This window comes from Ascidiella aspersa, chromosome 5, assembly GCF_963924565.1.
Source record: "Ascidiella aspersa chromosome 5, kaAscAspe10.2, whole genome shotgun sequence".
Classification (NCBI taxonomy): Eukaryota; Metazoa; Chordata; class Ascidiacea; order Phlebobranchia; family Ascidiidae; genus Ascidiella; species Ascidiella aspersa.
The window spans coordinates 28,868,986-28,885,984 of record NC_139451.1 but is presented as its reverse complement, the minus strand read 5'-3'; the positions used below and the strand labels follow the sequence as shown (position 1 = coordinate 28,885,984).

The window sequence follows — 16,999 nt, the reverse complement described above, 5'->3', positions numbered from 1 at the left end:
TTAAGCATTATTTTAACCTAACTGTAAATTTTGGTTCACCAGATGCAAATGTCAATCAAACCAGGGCTGGGGAGCCGTTTTCTCCGGAGCCGGAGCCATTGTTATTATTTTTGTGGAGCCAGAGCCATTTTTATTATTTTGGGGGAGCTGGAGCCGGAGCCGGAGCCGGAGCCAGCGGAGCCTTTTTTATTATTTTTGGGGAGCTGGAGCCATTTTTCAATTTGTGGTGCTAAAGCTAAGAAATTATATTTTGTTCCATCTCCAACGTTAGTTAGCCAAAAGCAATTTTTACAACTTGCCATTGAATAAGTGACTGGTGGCACCGGAGCTGGAGCCAGAGTCATTGGGTGTGTGTATGATGGCTCCGGAGCTGGAGCCGGTGCCAAATGATTGAGTTTTACGACTCTGGAGCCGGAGCCATTTAATAATTGCCTGATGGCTCCGGAGCTGGAGCCGGAGCTAATGCTATTTTACGGTGGCTCCCCAGCCCTGATAAACTATGATATTTGGCATTGTTGAAAATGCGCGAATATTTTTGTTTGCTCATTGTGTAGTAATGTAAAAACGTTTGAGGACCACTGAGCTAATTAAACAAGACGTTACGCAGCTTCATACCATCCCATTTGATACAATTCATTCTTACCTGTTGAGTAGAAGTTTAAACCCGTCATAGGCGATCTTATTAAAATAATGTTTTTACAATGACTTAAACTGTATTTGCTACCCTAAAGCAGTCCTTGATAACCTTTATTTTACTTGCGGCACACAAAGAGAGCAAAAAAAATTGGCGGCACACCTCGAAATATATGTCGATCGACAATAGACAACAAAAGCCATATCCCAGACTGCCCTGGGAAAAATGTGCGATTTGCGATTATGCTTGAGAAAGGCGCCGAAAGTTTGACGTTTAACTTTCTTTTATCTTCTGATTTTCCGGTCTTCCTAAAATATTTCAGACGGCCAAAGGGACTTCAGCCATAATACCGAAATAAGAACAACATCAATGTCGAACTAAAACACAGTTCAGAATAAGACCCAAATACTAGTAACGTCTTCATCGAAATAAGTCTTAACCTGTCGGAATAAGACCTAAATGTCGAGAACAATGCCTATAGCTTACTTAGGGTTGGGGTTTTGGGTTAGTTAAAGTGTTGTTAAAGCCTGATTCTCACCTTTTAAGTCTTACTCCGACGGATTTTGGACTTATTCCAATTTAGACGGCATTACGACCAATATATATTAGTACTATTTTGACCTTATTCCGAGTTGTGTTTTATTCTGACGTTGGTGTTGTCCCTATCTAGGTTTTATTGCTGAAGTCCAATAATACCTATAGTCGTATAATAACGTCTACATCCAAATAAGTTCTAACCTATCGTAATAAGACCTAAATGTCAAAAATGAGGCCTATACAACCTTTAATCTAACCTTAAACCCCATCCTAACAACAATCACTAACTCTTCTAAAAGTTCCAACCCTAACTTAATCTTTAACCTACCCATCACCCATCACTAACCCTAAACATGGGGAAAACAACCCAATGCTGAAACGTCGACACTTGACATCAAAACATTCAATGTCAGACAGATGACTCCGGATCACGACATACCCGCTCCTTACATTTCTAGCCTGTATTTTGTCCATTTAGGCCTTATTCCCATCAACTTTAGGTCTTATTACGACAGGTTTAGGTATTTTTTTAGACGATTTTAGTTATTTATTCTATCGTGGTTAAAACATTTGCTGAATACTTTTATATGTGTTTGTCTTTTCGAAACGACAAAAATATCAGCTAAGCATTTTCATAAGTTTTGCTTAAACCCGAAAAAATATGTGATTAGTGTCGACCGGTAGTCAGTAAAACATATGAAAACGTGTGGTTGACGACGCCAAGACACTAATGCATTACTGTACTTCTAACAACAATATGTTACGTATTTCTAATAGGTCAAAAAATATAGTTTTAGGTCAAAATTTATCAATCGTCCTACTTACACCTAAAAGCAGGCAAGGTAACTTATAGAATGACGTGAAACTTCTTCACACGGAAGTAAATTTGTTGTAACATAGTTGGGAAAATTAACCTTTTTCTCACGTGTTAATTTTATCGAATTGCTTGTTTAAAATGATATCGTTTGGTAGCGAAACGCCAGATTGTTTGTCCAAAATATCGGGTATTGGAATAGAAAGAGTATCCGACACCCCTGGTTTTTGGTGATTTCCCTTTCCTTTGTCATACTCTCTTCAATTTAAGTAGCGTTAATCCGGTTTGTTGAGCCGAAATCCTACATGCTTGTTTAGCGGTCATGTCTTCATTGCAAAGAAATCTTTATTGGCAAACTAAATTCGGTACTAAATCTATTTGGCGATCCAGACTTCCATGATACGGAGCTGTTATAGTATGCCAGAGAGAATTGGCTGAAGCAGCTAAACAATATAACAGGTGTTATGCACTGATTGTGTGTATTAGTTGTTTTCATTGCGAAAACGTCTGTCTGTAATCTGTCAACAGACAAATAACTGCCGTTTTAATAAGACGAAGATGTCGGTGCCACAGAGAACCATAGTTAATAACATGTGTGATTGTGTGTATTAATTATAAACGTCTGTAATTTGTCAAACGACAAAAGGTTGCTGTTTAAATAAGTCGGACCAAGAGTTCCTTTTATGCTTTTTATTGGCGTGCTGGCGAAAATTGCCTATAATAAATGCAGACGATGCCAGCTAGCCTAGATGCCGAATGCCAGAGGCAACAACACAGGGGGTGACCAACAAGTAAACTGAAGTTTTTCTCCAACGAAACAAGAATAAACGACAGCGAGCAGGCGACGGCGCATGGTACGCCGCAGAAAAAACTAAGCTGAAAAAGCGAACGAAAAACACACGGATTTGAGCAAAGAAGATCTCTTGCTTTTAACTGAAAATCGCGGCCGATCAAAAAGAAAACAGTAGCTTTGCAGTTTTTCTAAATACGTTTGAAAAACGAACACGTATGTATAAATAATCGGGTGGCGACGCGACTAGCGGCTCTACCGACGTACAATTTACATTTTTTCTGGGTTTTGCGCAGTTTAACTAATATCACTGCTAGGAAAGCAAAACGCTATGTATATATGCATACACGAAAGGAGGGGTGGGGCAATAAATATTGAAAAAAGTCGGTTTAACAAAAAACGAGGTTACGTCAATAAATCAACTGTTTGTGGAGACTTAATCCGTAACAATTCGTCGTCAAACCGTTTAGCTGCCTTTTAAGCAAATATGGCAGTAATTGCGGTAGAAAAATTAAAGGACAAAATTACCTCTGGCTACTAGAAAAAAAAAAACAGCACACGAAAAAAGGAAAGCAAGCTGCCCTGCCACTACTTACCAGATGCCATCGACGTAGACAGCAACACAATGACATAGGACATAACCCCGGCTACTGAACAGGCTTCCTCATAAGCGGCGGAGGCGGCGAAGCGAACTCGTTTTCGTTGTTGCTGTGATAACCGAATCCGGAAGAGGATCTCTTCTGGTCGCCACTGTCGCTCTGCGGTGAGAAGAGACCCTGAGTTGGATTGTCGAACTTTTTCCCGGCGTTCCAGCGCTGTTTCTGTTGCTGGGGGTGAATCGGTGGCGGGGGGGTGTCGTCCTTGATTTCACCCGGTTCCGGGGTGGAGTGGGTAGACTCGAGGGTCGCGACTTGCGAAGAAGTGCCACCCATGCCGCTGTCGATGTCGTCCTCGAATATATCATCCGGCATTGTACTTGAAACCGGGGCGGCCGCGTCTAGGTCGGCTTTGGTGTGGCTGGATGCAAAGTATGTAGCGCCATCGCCACCGTTGGCTGCCTTCTTTAGTGTAACTGTCGGAATCTGCTGCTGCTGTACCTTGATGAAACATTTCAGTGCAAAGTGACTACACAATATTGCTGGAGGTTGTCAACCGTAAAATAGTGGTTTAAAACACTGGTTCTTAAAGTTTTTTTGATTCAGCTTAAGGTTAGTCTCTAATTTAATGTGCCGATTGAAAAGCAAACAAATAAATAAAATGTTGACTGATTTCTTTATTTTATGCCGATACAAGGCTTTAAAGTGTACAGCAATTTATTAACAACAAATGGTGCAACCCTAAATTACTAAAAATATTTTACCAGGAACGAGAATTTACAAGACACAATTCTTTACTGAGACAAGTAATAAAAGAAGTCACTATTAATTTTACTTAGAGTTAAAGTGTTATTAACTACAGACTCTTCCCAAAGGGGTTTCACATACTAAAAGAGAAACAGGAGGTGAATCTATCGCGGACTAACGGTTTAAAAACCACTGGTTTCGTGGCAATTAAAAATAACAACATCGATTTGTGAAAATATTGGCCAAGCATACTTGGGTAAAACGGACGGTTATTTTATTGAGATATATACTATGTTTTACCTTGGAAATTGCTGCAGAAAGAGACTTCTGAAAAACAGCCTCGTCGATGTGCTCATTTTTAGATCTAAAACGTATTGAAAAATTAAATACAACATTAAAATAGTACAAAATTTATCATTTAAACTGTTGGTTAAAAATCCATTCTAATCCCTTTTTTTTGCTTTATGAAAAGCCTTAAAAAAATCGTTTGGAAAGGTTCACTAAATGGACCAAGAACACTAGAACAGTTTATGTTATAAATGCCATTTCTGCTACTGTTAACAAATGTGTCATTGTTAAGTAGTACTTCAAGAAAGGGTTAGACCAGGAGTTATTTATTTCATTTGTGGTCAAGACATTTTGCCTAAATGAAGTTCAAACATAAAGCTAATAAATTTTAGTTTGAACAACCCTAGTCCCTTGGATACATGAAACATTTAGGTGGTGTCAGGACGACTAATAGTAACAACAAACCTGGAATGATGTTTGTGATGTCGCTTGTGCTTATGGCTGCCGCCACTACTTGATCCATTTCCACTAGAGCGATGATGCTTGTGGTGGTCTTCAGATCTAAAAAAATACCCCAATACTAGATAAATTGCTTTTCGTGTAATTGGCTTTTATACTATACTTGGGTTTTAGTTTATTTCAGAGAAACAGCCTTTAAATTAAGAAGGGTGCATTAGGAACAATTTTGAAATTTATTGAACTGTTTTTAAAATTTGAAATAATTTTTAAAAAAATTTGAAAATTATTTAGTTTTTTTATATGTCTCGGTCAGCATTGCACAAAATTCCAAACCTGCGAGAATGTTTGGCCGCAGTGTGTTCAGCTTGTTCAGTGCCATGACCACGTTTCCGTGAGCGCACCGGCGATGCTTCCGAACCGGAGCCGGAACTAGACCCGATGATCTTGGCCACTGAAGTATTGGGATTAGGTTCGCCCGACGAATTACCAGGCAACTTTATGCGAAGCGTCAAATTTCCACCACCGGGCGAGGCTGCAGGTGTGGGAAGATTTTCTATTTTTGATTTTTGCTGCTTTTCCTTTCGTTTTCTATGTTCCTCCTCCATGGCCTGAAGTTTTTTGTAAATCGGGCGTTCGTCTTCGCTTAACGGAGTCGACTGCGCTTTGTGCTTCAGGTAAACACGCAATTTCTCCGGGTTCTTTTGGTACATTTCGTACAGAGCTTTGCGACTGTACTGCTTGAACTCTTTTACCGGCCTTTGGTGAGAATGAGGTGCTTCGTGGCCTTTGTCACTGTGATGACGTCGAGCGGCTTCCTGGGAAGTAGACTTTGAAGACGGAGCAACATTTTGACCACTAGAGGGGTGAGTAGCAGATCTGTGATGCGAGTGTTGTTCTGCAGAAGGCAGGTGTGTTTTCTCGGAGCGAATTCTGCCTTCCAGATCTTTACTGACAGCATCTATTTCAGCAACATCGTTCGATTTTACAGGATTTGCATTGGGAGGTTTGGTTTTGTGCTGGCCAGAAGTCATCATGTTGCGCTGCGCTTCCTTTGCCTGCTTCTGCATCTCGTAAGCCTGACGTTGTTGAGAGTGTGAGTTGGGGTGAGGAGGGGGGTTTGGCCTTGCATTTGGATCCATGGGTCTTTGCCCGTGCTTGGTTTGATTCCTGTGGTGTTGGTCGGGGTGAGGTAGTGGGTGTGGCTGGGGCTTGTTGGGGTCCCGTTGATGTAATGATCCATGTGGGATGTGAGCGCGGCTATCAGGGTGCTTCGGTGGTCCTGAAAAGATAAGTAAATGTGGAGAGATTACAAAGCTAACCTATACAATTAAATGATTGAACAAACTTAGCCTATTAGACAAATTCAGAATACTTTTTTTATACAACACTTTTAAAACAATGTTTACTTTGTAAGAATATTGAAGGCAATACAGAAGTGAATAAATAAATATCCCTTTTAGCCAGGAAAAAAGAGATAAAAGCGTTTATTATGCTCCCTACTTTCTTACTAAGTCTAACTAAAACCTCCAACCATTATGCTCCAATGTTTACCATATTATTTGGTTAACATTTTATTTTTAGATAAAAATGCAGCAATAGACAATAGTTAAACAAAATGTTTCATAACAAATGCCTTGGTATAATACATTTGAAATTGGTAGGAATGGAATACCTTTTGTATACTAAGGTAAGAAAAGCTGTACAAATAATGGAAAAAATAGTACCAAAAACCAAACACAAAAATTTATTTGTGCTAATATTGAAGGTTTCCAAACAAGACAATTTATCCCTTACCTTGATTTGGTGGGTGGGTTTGCTTATGGTGGTTGGGATGCAACGCTGAGGTAGGGTGGGAAGCTTTCTGAGGCACTTGTTGTTTTGTGTGAGTCCGCTTGTATTCTTCCAATGACATTGGCTTCTTCTCCCTTTAAACAGAATACGATTAAAATTGGTTTTGACAAGGCCTTTGTGGCAAGTATACTCCTCAGTTTTGTCAACTTACTTGGAATTCGATGAGGTTGGGACAGCTGAGCTTGGTTGTGATGTCACTATACAAAAATGAAATAAACAATTAGGAGTGTTAGGCTTGTAACTATTGAAACTTGTAAGTAAACAGTGTTGCCAAACAGTTTTATGAAAAAAAGACTTTTCAAAGAAAATACAAAGCCTTTCAAAGATATAAAATTAGATCGCTTGAGTTTGTAAATATATTAAAAAAACAGTTTAAATGCCATGTTCAAAACATAAAATACATTTTTTTTCAAAGACTTAAGACAAAAAAATGACTTTTTAAAATTTGAAGACCAGAATGCCTTTTAGCTATGAATTCATAAAAAAACAAAAACGGATTTTTTATGTTGTGGGGGTGAAATGGTTAACAGATACATAGATTCTGTCACCTTGGAATCCCACAATTTTATTGGCAAATGCAAAAAGTGAAAATAAACATCTTCTTACAAAAAAGAAGGAGTTCATTGCAATGCCATCATACAATATTGCTAAGTTACTAGTACAACTGTATAAACCTGATATTCTTAAACTAGGTTGTTATATGGAATCCAGAGGTATGTGGATTCAATTCGAGGGTTCATAAATGCCTCTTGCCATCTTGGTGTAAAATTTCAGTTTCATATTAGTGTACGAGTGCACCAGAAATAACTTTCTCAAGCCAACTTGTTTTACGATGCTAATTTGAGACATAATTTAAACAAATGTTCATGCAGACTTTCAAGCCAGGGCCGTGTTCGAACCTCACTGCAGGCTAGTTGTTTTTCTAGTCTGCCCGGCTTGCATCATAGATCAACAGACTCGGTGAGTCTGGGATGACTTTCGGTGTACTAATTATACGTAAGCCGTAGTTGTTGGTCAAAAAGCAGCTTCGAAGGGCTAGATCTCAGCTATTAACACATATATGTGTGAATGTTTCATTGAATAAATGATATGGTACTGTGGATCCCCTTCAATGAGGTTGCTTGTACTAACAAATTGAGTAAGCATTGACGTATGGTTGTTTCTCGACTAGTTCCCTTCTGAGCCTGCATAGCTCAGTTGGTAGAGCCACGGTTCCGGCTTGACCGGAGGTCGTGAGTTCGAACCTCACTGCAGGCTAGTTGTTTTTCTAGTCTGCCCGGCTTGCATCATATGACTCAGTGAGTCTGCGATGGCTTTCGGTGTACTAGTTTAAATTGATTTTTCTTTTTTCAAACTTATACAAAAGCACACAACCAGTGTAACCTGATGGTCAGCATAATAAAACAAACAAATAGCAACATTACCAGTCTGAGTTGCTGGGGGTTGTTGAACCTTTGTTTCTTTCTCTTTCGATTCTTCTTTATCATTTGACGGCTGTAAGAAAGAAAAAACAAAATAGATTAAATAAAATCTTTGGAAATTAGTGTAAGTTAGCAAAAAGCACAGGTTAGGCAAGGTTTTATTTGCCCTAATTTTTGTTTCTAATTAAATAAAGTGCAAACAAGAACTGCTCTACGTTCAGGCCTTCTGCATACAGCTTGGCTGTTGGCTAAAACATCTAGGCTACAAAGAAGTCTGAATAAAGATGCACTCTTTTCGCCATATAACACAACAGATGGGTTGTGCACCAAATGCTTTTGTTCCTTGAGATCATGGGAATAGATTTTGTAAGGTTCACCACAAAATACAGAGCAAAATAAAGCAAGAATTTGCAACAACAAATTTTTTATAGCAGATGTTCCGATAATCATGGTGGCTTGAGCGAATAGTGTTTTGCAAAGCACTTGAATGATTTTTTTTTTAAATAATCATTTGCATTACAAATAGATCATTAGTATATTATAAGGTTTATTAAAGATAACTGTTAAGTTAGAAATCTAAATCTTTGCATTTAGATAAGTATGTTTGTTATATATTTTTTCTTAGTGTGACCAAGCAAAGTTTTAAAATTACTTATGAATGTAAAGATGACTAAATTTAAATTACTCTTTTTGTTTAGAAAAAAAAAAACAGAATGGATTTTAGATATTTTCATAAGATCAAGCAAAAAAAAATCAAAACCTAATCAGAGATAGACAATATTGATTTCAATGTTTTTGGCAATTATCTTTTCAATTTTTTGAGTTAAAAAAAAGAATGAAACAACCTTCATAAACAATGCCATTCATTTTGCTGTAAAATATAGAATATTGTGCAAAACTCAAGATAAATAAAGCGCCAAGCCACTTGCCTTTTTATTTCAAAAAAGTTAAAATAAAAAGTTGCCAAATGATTCAAGTACAGTTAGAAATTTAGATTGACTCTACACAGCTTACCTTATAGCTATGGTAGTTTTAGAACTTGCTTTGTGTTGTATTTTATCTTAGTACCCGAAGCGAGTCAAAATATAAAGGTTGCCCATACCAAATTAGACCAATGTGTTTTCAGGGGTTTATGACTTAGCTGCCCTTTGTAAGACTAGAACTGGCCATATGTTAAGCAAGCTTAATGCTCACAACTTAATAAAAAGTCGTTTTTGGCACAGTTCCCTCGGGCTACCAGCCAATGTTATCTGAACACCTGGTTAATTTTGGCATGGGACCAACTCTAAACGTGTGAACGAGTGGCTCTATCGCAAGATTTTTTTTCCGGAAAAACCATACAAAAATCGACGTCTGCTGATCTGTGTTGATAGGATATAAAGGAACAAAACGCGTTATGGTGTAGATACTTGGCATTTCCTTGCCCAAGTATAGAACAACAAGCAACTTTAAATACACACTGAGCTAAACTTTACAACAAACTAGCTGGTCTTACAATAAGACTTAGCAACACAAATCACTATTTACCTGCCAGAAAGCAAGTTAAAACTCCTGCTACTTGAATAAACCCTGTGTTTACCCGATAATTTTTGAGCTTGCGCAGCCTGGTTGGGCAACGGTTGAGTATTTGCAAGAACTCCTTCACAATAGTATCCAGCAATGGTTCTGTAATGCATGGGTCCATGTATGACCAGTATGCCTTGCCATCGGAAGAGAGTGGTATCTAGGAACAAAAATACTCACTAGGAACAAAAATACTCACGAGTTGGAAAAATTTAGGATTTGTAAAGTCAATTGATTTATTACCTCATAGTTTGACCATTTGCAGGATAGGTGAATGCACATTGCGGCAACTACAGTTGGCTTGTACAACAGACAGAATCTTGTCAGGTGCAAGCTAAATTAACACACCATAAAATTAAGTTGCACTAAACCTATAAGACATAGTTGCACATTACACAATCATGTAACAAAAAGCCTAACGGGTTTTAATGATTGGAAAAATTGATTTTAGTAAGACTCATTAAACATGTTGAAAAATTATCAGAATCCAAGTGATTTTTAATATATTGGTCCTAATTATAATAAATTTACCTGTTTGTTGCCATGAAGTAGGCCATCTGTGAAAGATCTCTGCTTGCTAAAATGCATGGCCATTATTGTTAAGAGAATTTTAATGCACAGCAATTGTAGAAAACCTACCTTTCACCAACTGCGCACATTTTACAACGTGGGTGTGTGGGTGATCAACTGAGATATCAAAACCTAAAAATGCAAAAAAGTTCCTAATATTGAAACTTTTTGATTGGTAAAATATTGAAATATACCAGTGTTTTAATGACGATCACTTTACTTAATATGTCAAGGTCAATTACTTTACTTAAGTCACTGTTTAAAACGACTTGACTTTAGTCGTTTTGGTAAAATAAATTAAGTGCAGTCTTTTGAACAAATGACTTGACTTGGACATCGAGTCAAATTACTTGGGTTAATATTCAGTGATTTCATTTAACATTTTACCATGAAATTCAGCTCTTTTATCTCAATTTTTAAAGGTAACATAATTATATATATTATACTCTATTTTGAGTATTTGTTACTTTGAGTTCAGTTGAGTTGCTCATAATCGGACAAGTTTACCAAATTTAATACTTAGATTTTTTGTTTTTTTTAAAACTGTGATTTGATTCGGGAGTTGACTGAAGGGCAACTGAAAACTTGATAAAATACTTAACTTGGATTTAAGTTACAAAAGACTTTACTTGGAATTTAGTTATTTAAAATTTACAAACACTGTAATATACTGTACATGTAGTGGGGGTGAAATGGACAACAGAAACTTTTCTGCCACCTTGGAATCCCACAATTTTATTGGCACAAGCAGAAAAGTATATTTTGATTAGCCTTATTTGACATTGGTTGAAAAATAGTGCTTCTGCAATGCCCCCTGTTTAAAACATGTAAATGACACAATACAATGGATATTTACCAAGTGTTTGTAAAAGTACAAGTTCATTTTGAACCAACTCTTGAGCCTGCTTCAAATAATTGTCACTGTGAGTGTCGAGATGTGGCTTGTCTGGATGCAAGCATGTGTAACAAATCTAGAAAACGCATGGTGTCGGCTTATTTGGTTAAATTTACTACATATTCCAGGTGTAAAAAAGTAACAAACCTTCAAGACATGTTCAAGTTTCTTGGGTTGTTCTTCAACCTTTGCAGCTAAAAATAATGCTGTGGGTGCAATAGCCTGTAAAATAGGAAATTTTACAAACTTCACGTTTATAGAAAAACATTTTACCATAAATCATGATATTAAATAAGTACAATGCTAGACTATGCAGCAGCCTAGAGAGAGCGTTATAGTGGTTAAATTCCACATAATGGACGTTCAGTATGGTTAAGAAAATTATTTTTAAGCCTGGGCTGAAGGTAAACTTTTTTAGATAATACTGTACATCATTGAACTTGTTATGAGAGATACATTACAAAAATGTTGCTTGAATAAAGGCTTATTGAGTGATGTGCTAGGTTTATATTATAATTTAGCTAATTTAGAGAAACTACAATCTGAACAAATAAAATATGTAGATCTAAACACAGATACTATGGGACAGGTAGGATTTTTTCAAAGTGCTTAAAAAACTGCCTTAAAATTTGGATAAGGGATAGGGGGTTTATATCCAAAGATCAAGTACTTTAGAAATTTAATATTTTGCAAGCTAGGTGCTTCTACCCACACATGCTTGGTGCAAATTTTGATACATGGTCGAAAAATTAGTTTGCAACTCAGTAACACAATTTTGGGCGCTGGTCTAGAAACCTACCACAGCGCAAATCATTTGGGTTAGGGTGGGTCAAGTATTATTATTAAATAATGAATATAATAAAACTTGACCCACCCACACCCATACGCTAACTTGCACCCTAACCCAACTATTGAGCGTTGATTAATAATTGTGGTAGGATTCTAGACCAGCGCCCAATTTTGTAGTATGACAGAGATAAAAAAAATTATTTTCTTAAGGCATAGCCCACTGTGGAAAGTATGGCAAGTGCAATCACGAGTGTTTTTACCAAACCCAACCTGCACCACAAAAAAATCAAATATGCACCCCAATTTTCTATATGTTATCCTAGCGGGGTGCATTTTTGACCTTTTAGATTTCATCCAGTTATTTAGATTTTTTTCTGTGCACCTGCGATCTTGTCGAGATCTACCATACTTTCAAGACGGAGGTATAGCTACTGGATTAAAAGTATGGCAGACCTTAACGAGATCTTGTGGGTACACAGCCAAAATTTAACAATCCTTAAAACAATTTGGGGTGATGGGGTACACCAAAGATCAAAATTGGACTATAATTAAAAAGCTAAATTTTTAAAACTTGTTGGGTGACCCGGGTGAGCCATGTTAATAGCCACTTTTACAATACGTAGAGGGACGGTTTAAAACTCAGTGAGAAAAAAAACTTAACCAAAATGTAAAACAAAACTTTACCAAAAACAATAAAAATACAACTAAATGAAAACTTACATATCGTGAAAATACAGTAAACGAATGGTACATGTAGAATCTGTGCATATATACAATTGCAGTGTTTATCGTCAGTTGATTACTGTTGTGAAAAAAAAGGTCAAGAAAAATACACTATTTTTGTGTGCAGTCAATAATATAGAATAATTACGAACGTCTACATTTCATACAAACATTATTTAATAAGCAAATATATTTTAACTATTAAAAATCTCCAGATTTATGTAGGAAACAGTAAGAATTTATACAGTTTAGCCAAAATGCTGGAAATTACGCAACTAAATTCTAAAATTTCAAACGAAAAGGATACACTGATAGTCGTTGTCCCATGTCCTGTATAAGGTTAGCTGCCTGTTGGCGATAGCCAAGCTCTTTTTCGGGATCCACATGCTTTCGACTGGGTGATTTCGCTAGTTGCTCTTTCGTAAATATCCATTGATTGTCCTTTTCCGACGCCATTGCCCAGTCGAAAGATGAATCAAGGAGCGGCGCTTGTCAGAACGCCAGTTATGCGCATGCGCACAACAAAATTGGACACGGGACTGTGACGTCATAATTGCGCAACACCCGAGACAAACAAAAGACGGTCGTGACGCTCTGGTGAGCACAATCGTTGATAAAATAAATCAAACGAATTGGGGAAATATGTGGCCAACTTTTAACAATTTTCATTAAATCATCCCTGAAACATACGTACTCTGTAAAATCATGCCAGTTAATATAACTTACTTAAATCGATCTATCATTTAAATAATAAACACTTTCTGCAACTTCACTTGAAACTGAGACGTTTACCATAATCTGCAATGATTTATTATCGGCTATAAACGATAGACTTTATTAGAAAAGCTCATGGAAATTAATTAACTTATGACCGGTTACCACGGCATTTTTAACGTCACGACACACCCACTGTCGAGCATTTCGGGCCGATTTTTTTCCCCTTGCTCAACGAGAAAGACAAGGTCGACAGAATCCGGTCTTGATAACGATATCTCATTATGTGACATAACAAATTTTGCAAAAAACGTACAAGACAGAGAACTGACTGCACGACCAGCAGCGAACTAGCAGACGGCCGTTATGTCGCGTCTAGCCGATTAGCTACAAGAGCCTTTCCTTTTATCACGAATAGATTTCTTTTTCGCCTCTCTCTCGTTTGCTTTTTTCAGACACTTCTCTCGCCACGAGAGAAACAGGATACACTGCAAACCACCGTCATGCCTAGGCAAGCCGTATGGGAAATCAGTATGTCGTATAATATACAGTAACTGTAATTTAAGGTTGATCATGAACATAACTATTGTCGCTATTTAGTCTATAATATATCTTTTACGATCTGAACTTACCTTAAAACTGAACGCTTTCGTTTTGTACACATACTTTATAATGAATTTGGACATTCTCGCTACAAAAACGCTATGCATTGATAGTTGATACATACTTCATTCATGCTCAACACCAAATGTTCTCGCATTGATCAAACTTTGTAGACGACTGGTCTGGGGAAACAAATGTTGTATTACACCATATTTATTTTTCAGCACTTATACTTAATACACTTTAAAATGGGCACCGTCCACTACACAAGCTTTGAAGGCCGTGTCGTTGAAACGGAATTTGGGATAAAACAGTTTAAAACCCGGGTTTATACTACTTCAAAAACGTTTTGGAAAACTGATTCGATTAGTGATAGCATTCTTAGTCACGCAATGCTATATGGGGTTTATAATTGAGCTAGCAGGCCATTTGTCAAGTCGTTCTGAATCACACGCGAAATCGATTTTTGGTCAAGCCTGTCTTACTTGCTCTGCACCACGTTCCTTCGCATTAAGGTTAGGATAATGTTGTTAAAAAAGTAACCAGTGCAATCAAGTTCGTAGTGTTACTAATGAGTAAAATTGAAATCAAATTTTGAAATGGAAAATGCGGTCCGCTAAAGTGATTTGCAAAAAACTAGGCCAAAGCAAGTCATTCTGAACAAATAACTAGTCAAGTTTAAGTGTTATGCTTTTGAACATGTACCAGTGTAAGTAATTGCTATAGCAAGTCAGTTCAAAAACAAGTCATTAGCATCGGAATTGAAAGTTTCAGACAAAAACTTGAGGTGGTTAGATATTCCATCTCTAGCATTATTTCATACTACAACAAAACTAATTATCAAGTAAATAGCGCAAACTTGATAAGAATGTATCTAGTTTAATCATTTAAATTAAAACTAATTAATTTGCAAATCGACTTTAGTTAAAGTAAAGTTATTTGTACGAATATTCTAAGTTAGGTCAAGTAGGCTAATTTAAGTCAAATATTAAAATATTATCAAGTCATTTAATAACAATAACTTAAGTGAACAAGTCATTGACTGAAGTGATTACAATACTGCAAGTTGGTTAATAAGTTACACATGTTGTTTTCACAAAACCGGAACTCTACAGCACACAAATTTACATAATAAAGTTTAGGCTTCTTGATCTGCAAGATAGGTGCCCGATACATTTCAAGGTTAAGCAACTCAGCGGACATAGGCTTTAACTAGTAAGTAAAAAATAAGTTTGGGCTTGTTGCTATCATCCTTGCAGTCAAATTTGTCTTCACACGCTTAATCGTTAGCAAAAATGCAGTTTTAACCCACCGTTTTAGCATAGCAAGGTTTAAAGCTATAGGCACATGTGAACTCTTCAAAAACGGCTTTTTTCACACATTTATTTTCAAATTTATGCCCTTTGAAAATTTAAGGTAAATCAAAGTTGTTTTTAACTAATACACAAACGCCAAGACGCATGGAATTAGTGGATCTCTATCTCCACTGAACACTTTATGCCAATACGAATACAACTAATTGCACATAACGAACAGATAAACATTTATTTTATAAACATGTAAGGATACATAAACACGCAACTGACAAACAAATTGATGGCACAGTCTAGCCTCGTTAAGATTTAAACCACCATCTTACTAGACTTTTACAAACACTAAACGTAATGTGGCACAATACAGTCGAATTTTACCACACCCTGCCAGAATATAACGTCGCATTAAAAAACTCCATAAATGACAAACGAGTAACACAACTATCAACTGTTAACTCAGAAATTAGTACGTAAAATTACAGGATTTCTAAGCCGGTAGACGGATAAAAAGTTCATTGGCATATTTTAATAAATCGACAAACATAAATAAAAATATCCAGGAAGACCAAAATACCAAAGTTACATTTGTTTACATCAGTGTCAACATCTTACCATTATATACAATTGCGTAATGCAGAGTTATTTAACCTTTTACTCCGTTATAATATTTAACTACTTATTATTAGTCTTGCATAACAAATATCAAAGCAGAAGAAGCAAACACAAAATAGAAATACATTGTTTAGTAAAAATACTGACCTAAGCTGCATACTTTTGGTATACCTTACAAAGCCCAGAAATAGAAACTTGGTAAACATAAATAACGGTTAAACAAGGTTTTTTTTTTTAAGTTGTATGGTATAATCGGGTCTATAGCGCACGGTGCAGCTGTTTTGGGGCAGTTTGTTAAACTTTTGGCCGAGATTGTGAAACCAACTCTTTAAAAAAGAACCATTGCGATAGGTAAAAGTGTCACAACACATACACGACGACAGAATGAAATGACGGTTTATAATTATGGTTTATAACTAAGTTCACGCAAAATTGTTTGTCATCAAAACCGCCTGATCAACATGTTACGTTTGTTGTGTAGTTTAGCGACTCTTAAAACTAATTCAACGACGATAGATGCAAGGAAAGCAATTTGTAAAGCGATGAGCAAAGGCAGTTCTGACGAAAAGAAAATATATATGTGCGCTTTTTTAAAGTTTGAAGAGACATTTTCTCCAGCAAAAGACCTTAAAACGTTCCGAGGCACGACCACGGGTTGTAAACTGGGTAATCAAGTGGCACATAAAGACAAATTGTATTGTATTCTCAAAAAACTTTCGCACAACCGTGCTTCATGGGATAGAGTGAAAAACATTTTTTTTTATCTGATGAAGCACGGTTGTTCGAAAGTTTGTCGAGAATACGATACACTTTGGTTTTATATAGTGCTACCTGATTATCCTATTTAGAATTCGACAAATACTGCGAGTTACAAAGAAAGTTAAAAACTATTTCTCGGGAGAGTTCGTTTGCTACAGGTTAGTAAGGGAATTTCAAATCATATGAAATAGTGTCGTTGTCGTTGTTAGAGGTATTTCTTTTTAGATAAATATTGGCCGAGGATTGTACAGAACACAGCATCATTGGTTATAAAGGGTCGATTTTTGCTTTAGCATTTGTGGATTTCTGCAGAAGCAGAAC

General features: G+C 36.7%; 1 protein-coding gene across 2 annotated transcripts; it reads right to left on the bottom strand.

The window, feature by feature from the left end:
- Positions 1–2,666: 2,666 nt before the first annotated feature.
- LOC146145798 (uncharacterized) lies at positions 2,667–13,726 on the bottom strand. 2 transcript variants are annotated; one of them, XM_083389475.1, is made up of 15 exons: positions 12,985–13,726; positions 12,675–12,756; positions 11,313–11,387; positions 11,127–11,241; positions 10,340–10,402; positions 10,232–10,277; positions 9,944–10,034; positions 9,717–9,860; positions 8,141–8,210; positions 6,868–6,913; positions 6,660–6,790; positions 5,199–6,144; positions 4,872–4,967; positions 4,419–4,482; positions 2,667–3,872 (listed from the first exon to the last, which is right to left on the bottom strand). In XM_083389475.1, exons 1-15 carry the CDS (start codon positions 13,131–13,133, stop codon positions 3,423–3,425), a joined length of 2,568 nt encoding a protein of 855 aa, XP_083245601.1. In that variant the 5' UTR covers positions 13,134–13,726; the 3' UTR covers positions 2,667–3,422. The 2 variants fall into 2 exon arrangements, with proteins under 2 accessions (XP_083245601.1, XP_083245600.1); XM_083389474.1 differs by having other exon boundaries at positions 2,667–3,866; positions 12,985–13,152.
- Between the last annotated feature and the right edge of the window lie 3,273 nt (positions 13,727–16,999).

What these genes read in the sequence shown, in the direction of transcription:
- LOC146145798 (XM_083389475.1), bottom strand. Translation starts at nt 13,133, where the DNA reads ATGGCGTCGGAAAAGGACAATCAATGGATATTTACGAAAGAGCAACTA. An exon ending in TACTTCATGGCAACAAACAG is followed by an intron (nt 10,035 to 10,231) that starts GTAAATTTATTA and finishes GTGTTAATTTAG; the next exon opens with CTTGCACCTGACAAGATTCT. An exon ending in CCAACCTCATCGAATTCCAA is followed by an intron (nt 6,791 to 6,867) that starts GTAAGTTGACAA and finishes TTCTGTTTAAAG; the next exon opens with GGAGAAGAAGCCAATGTCAT.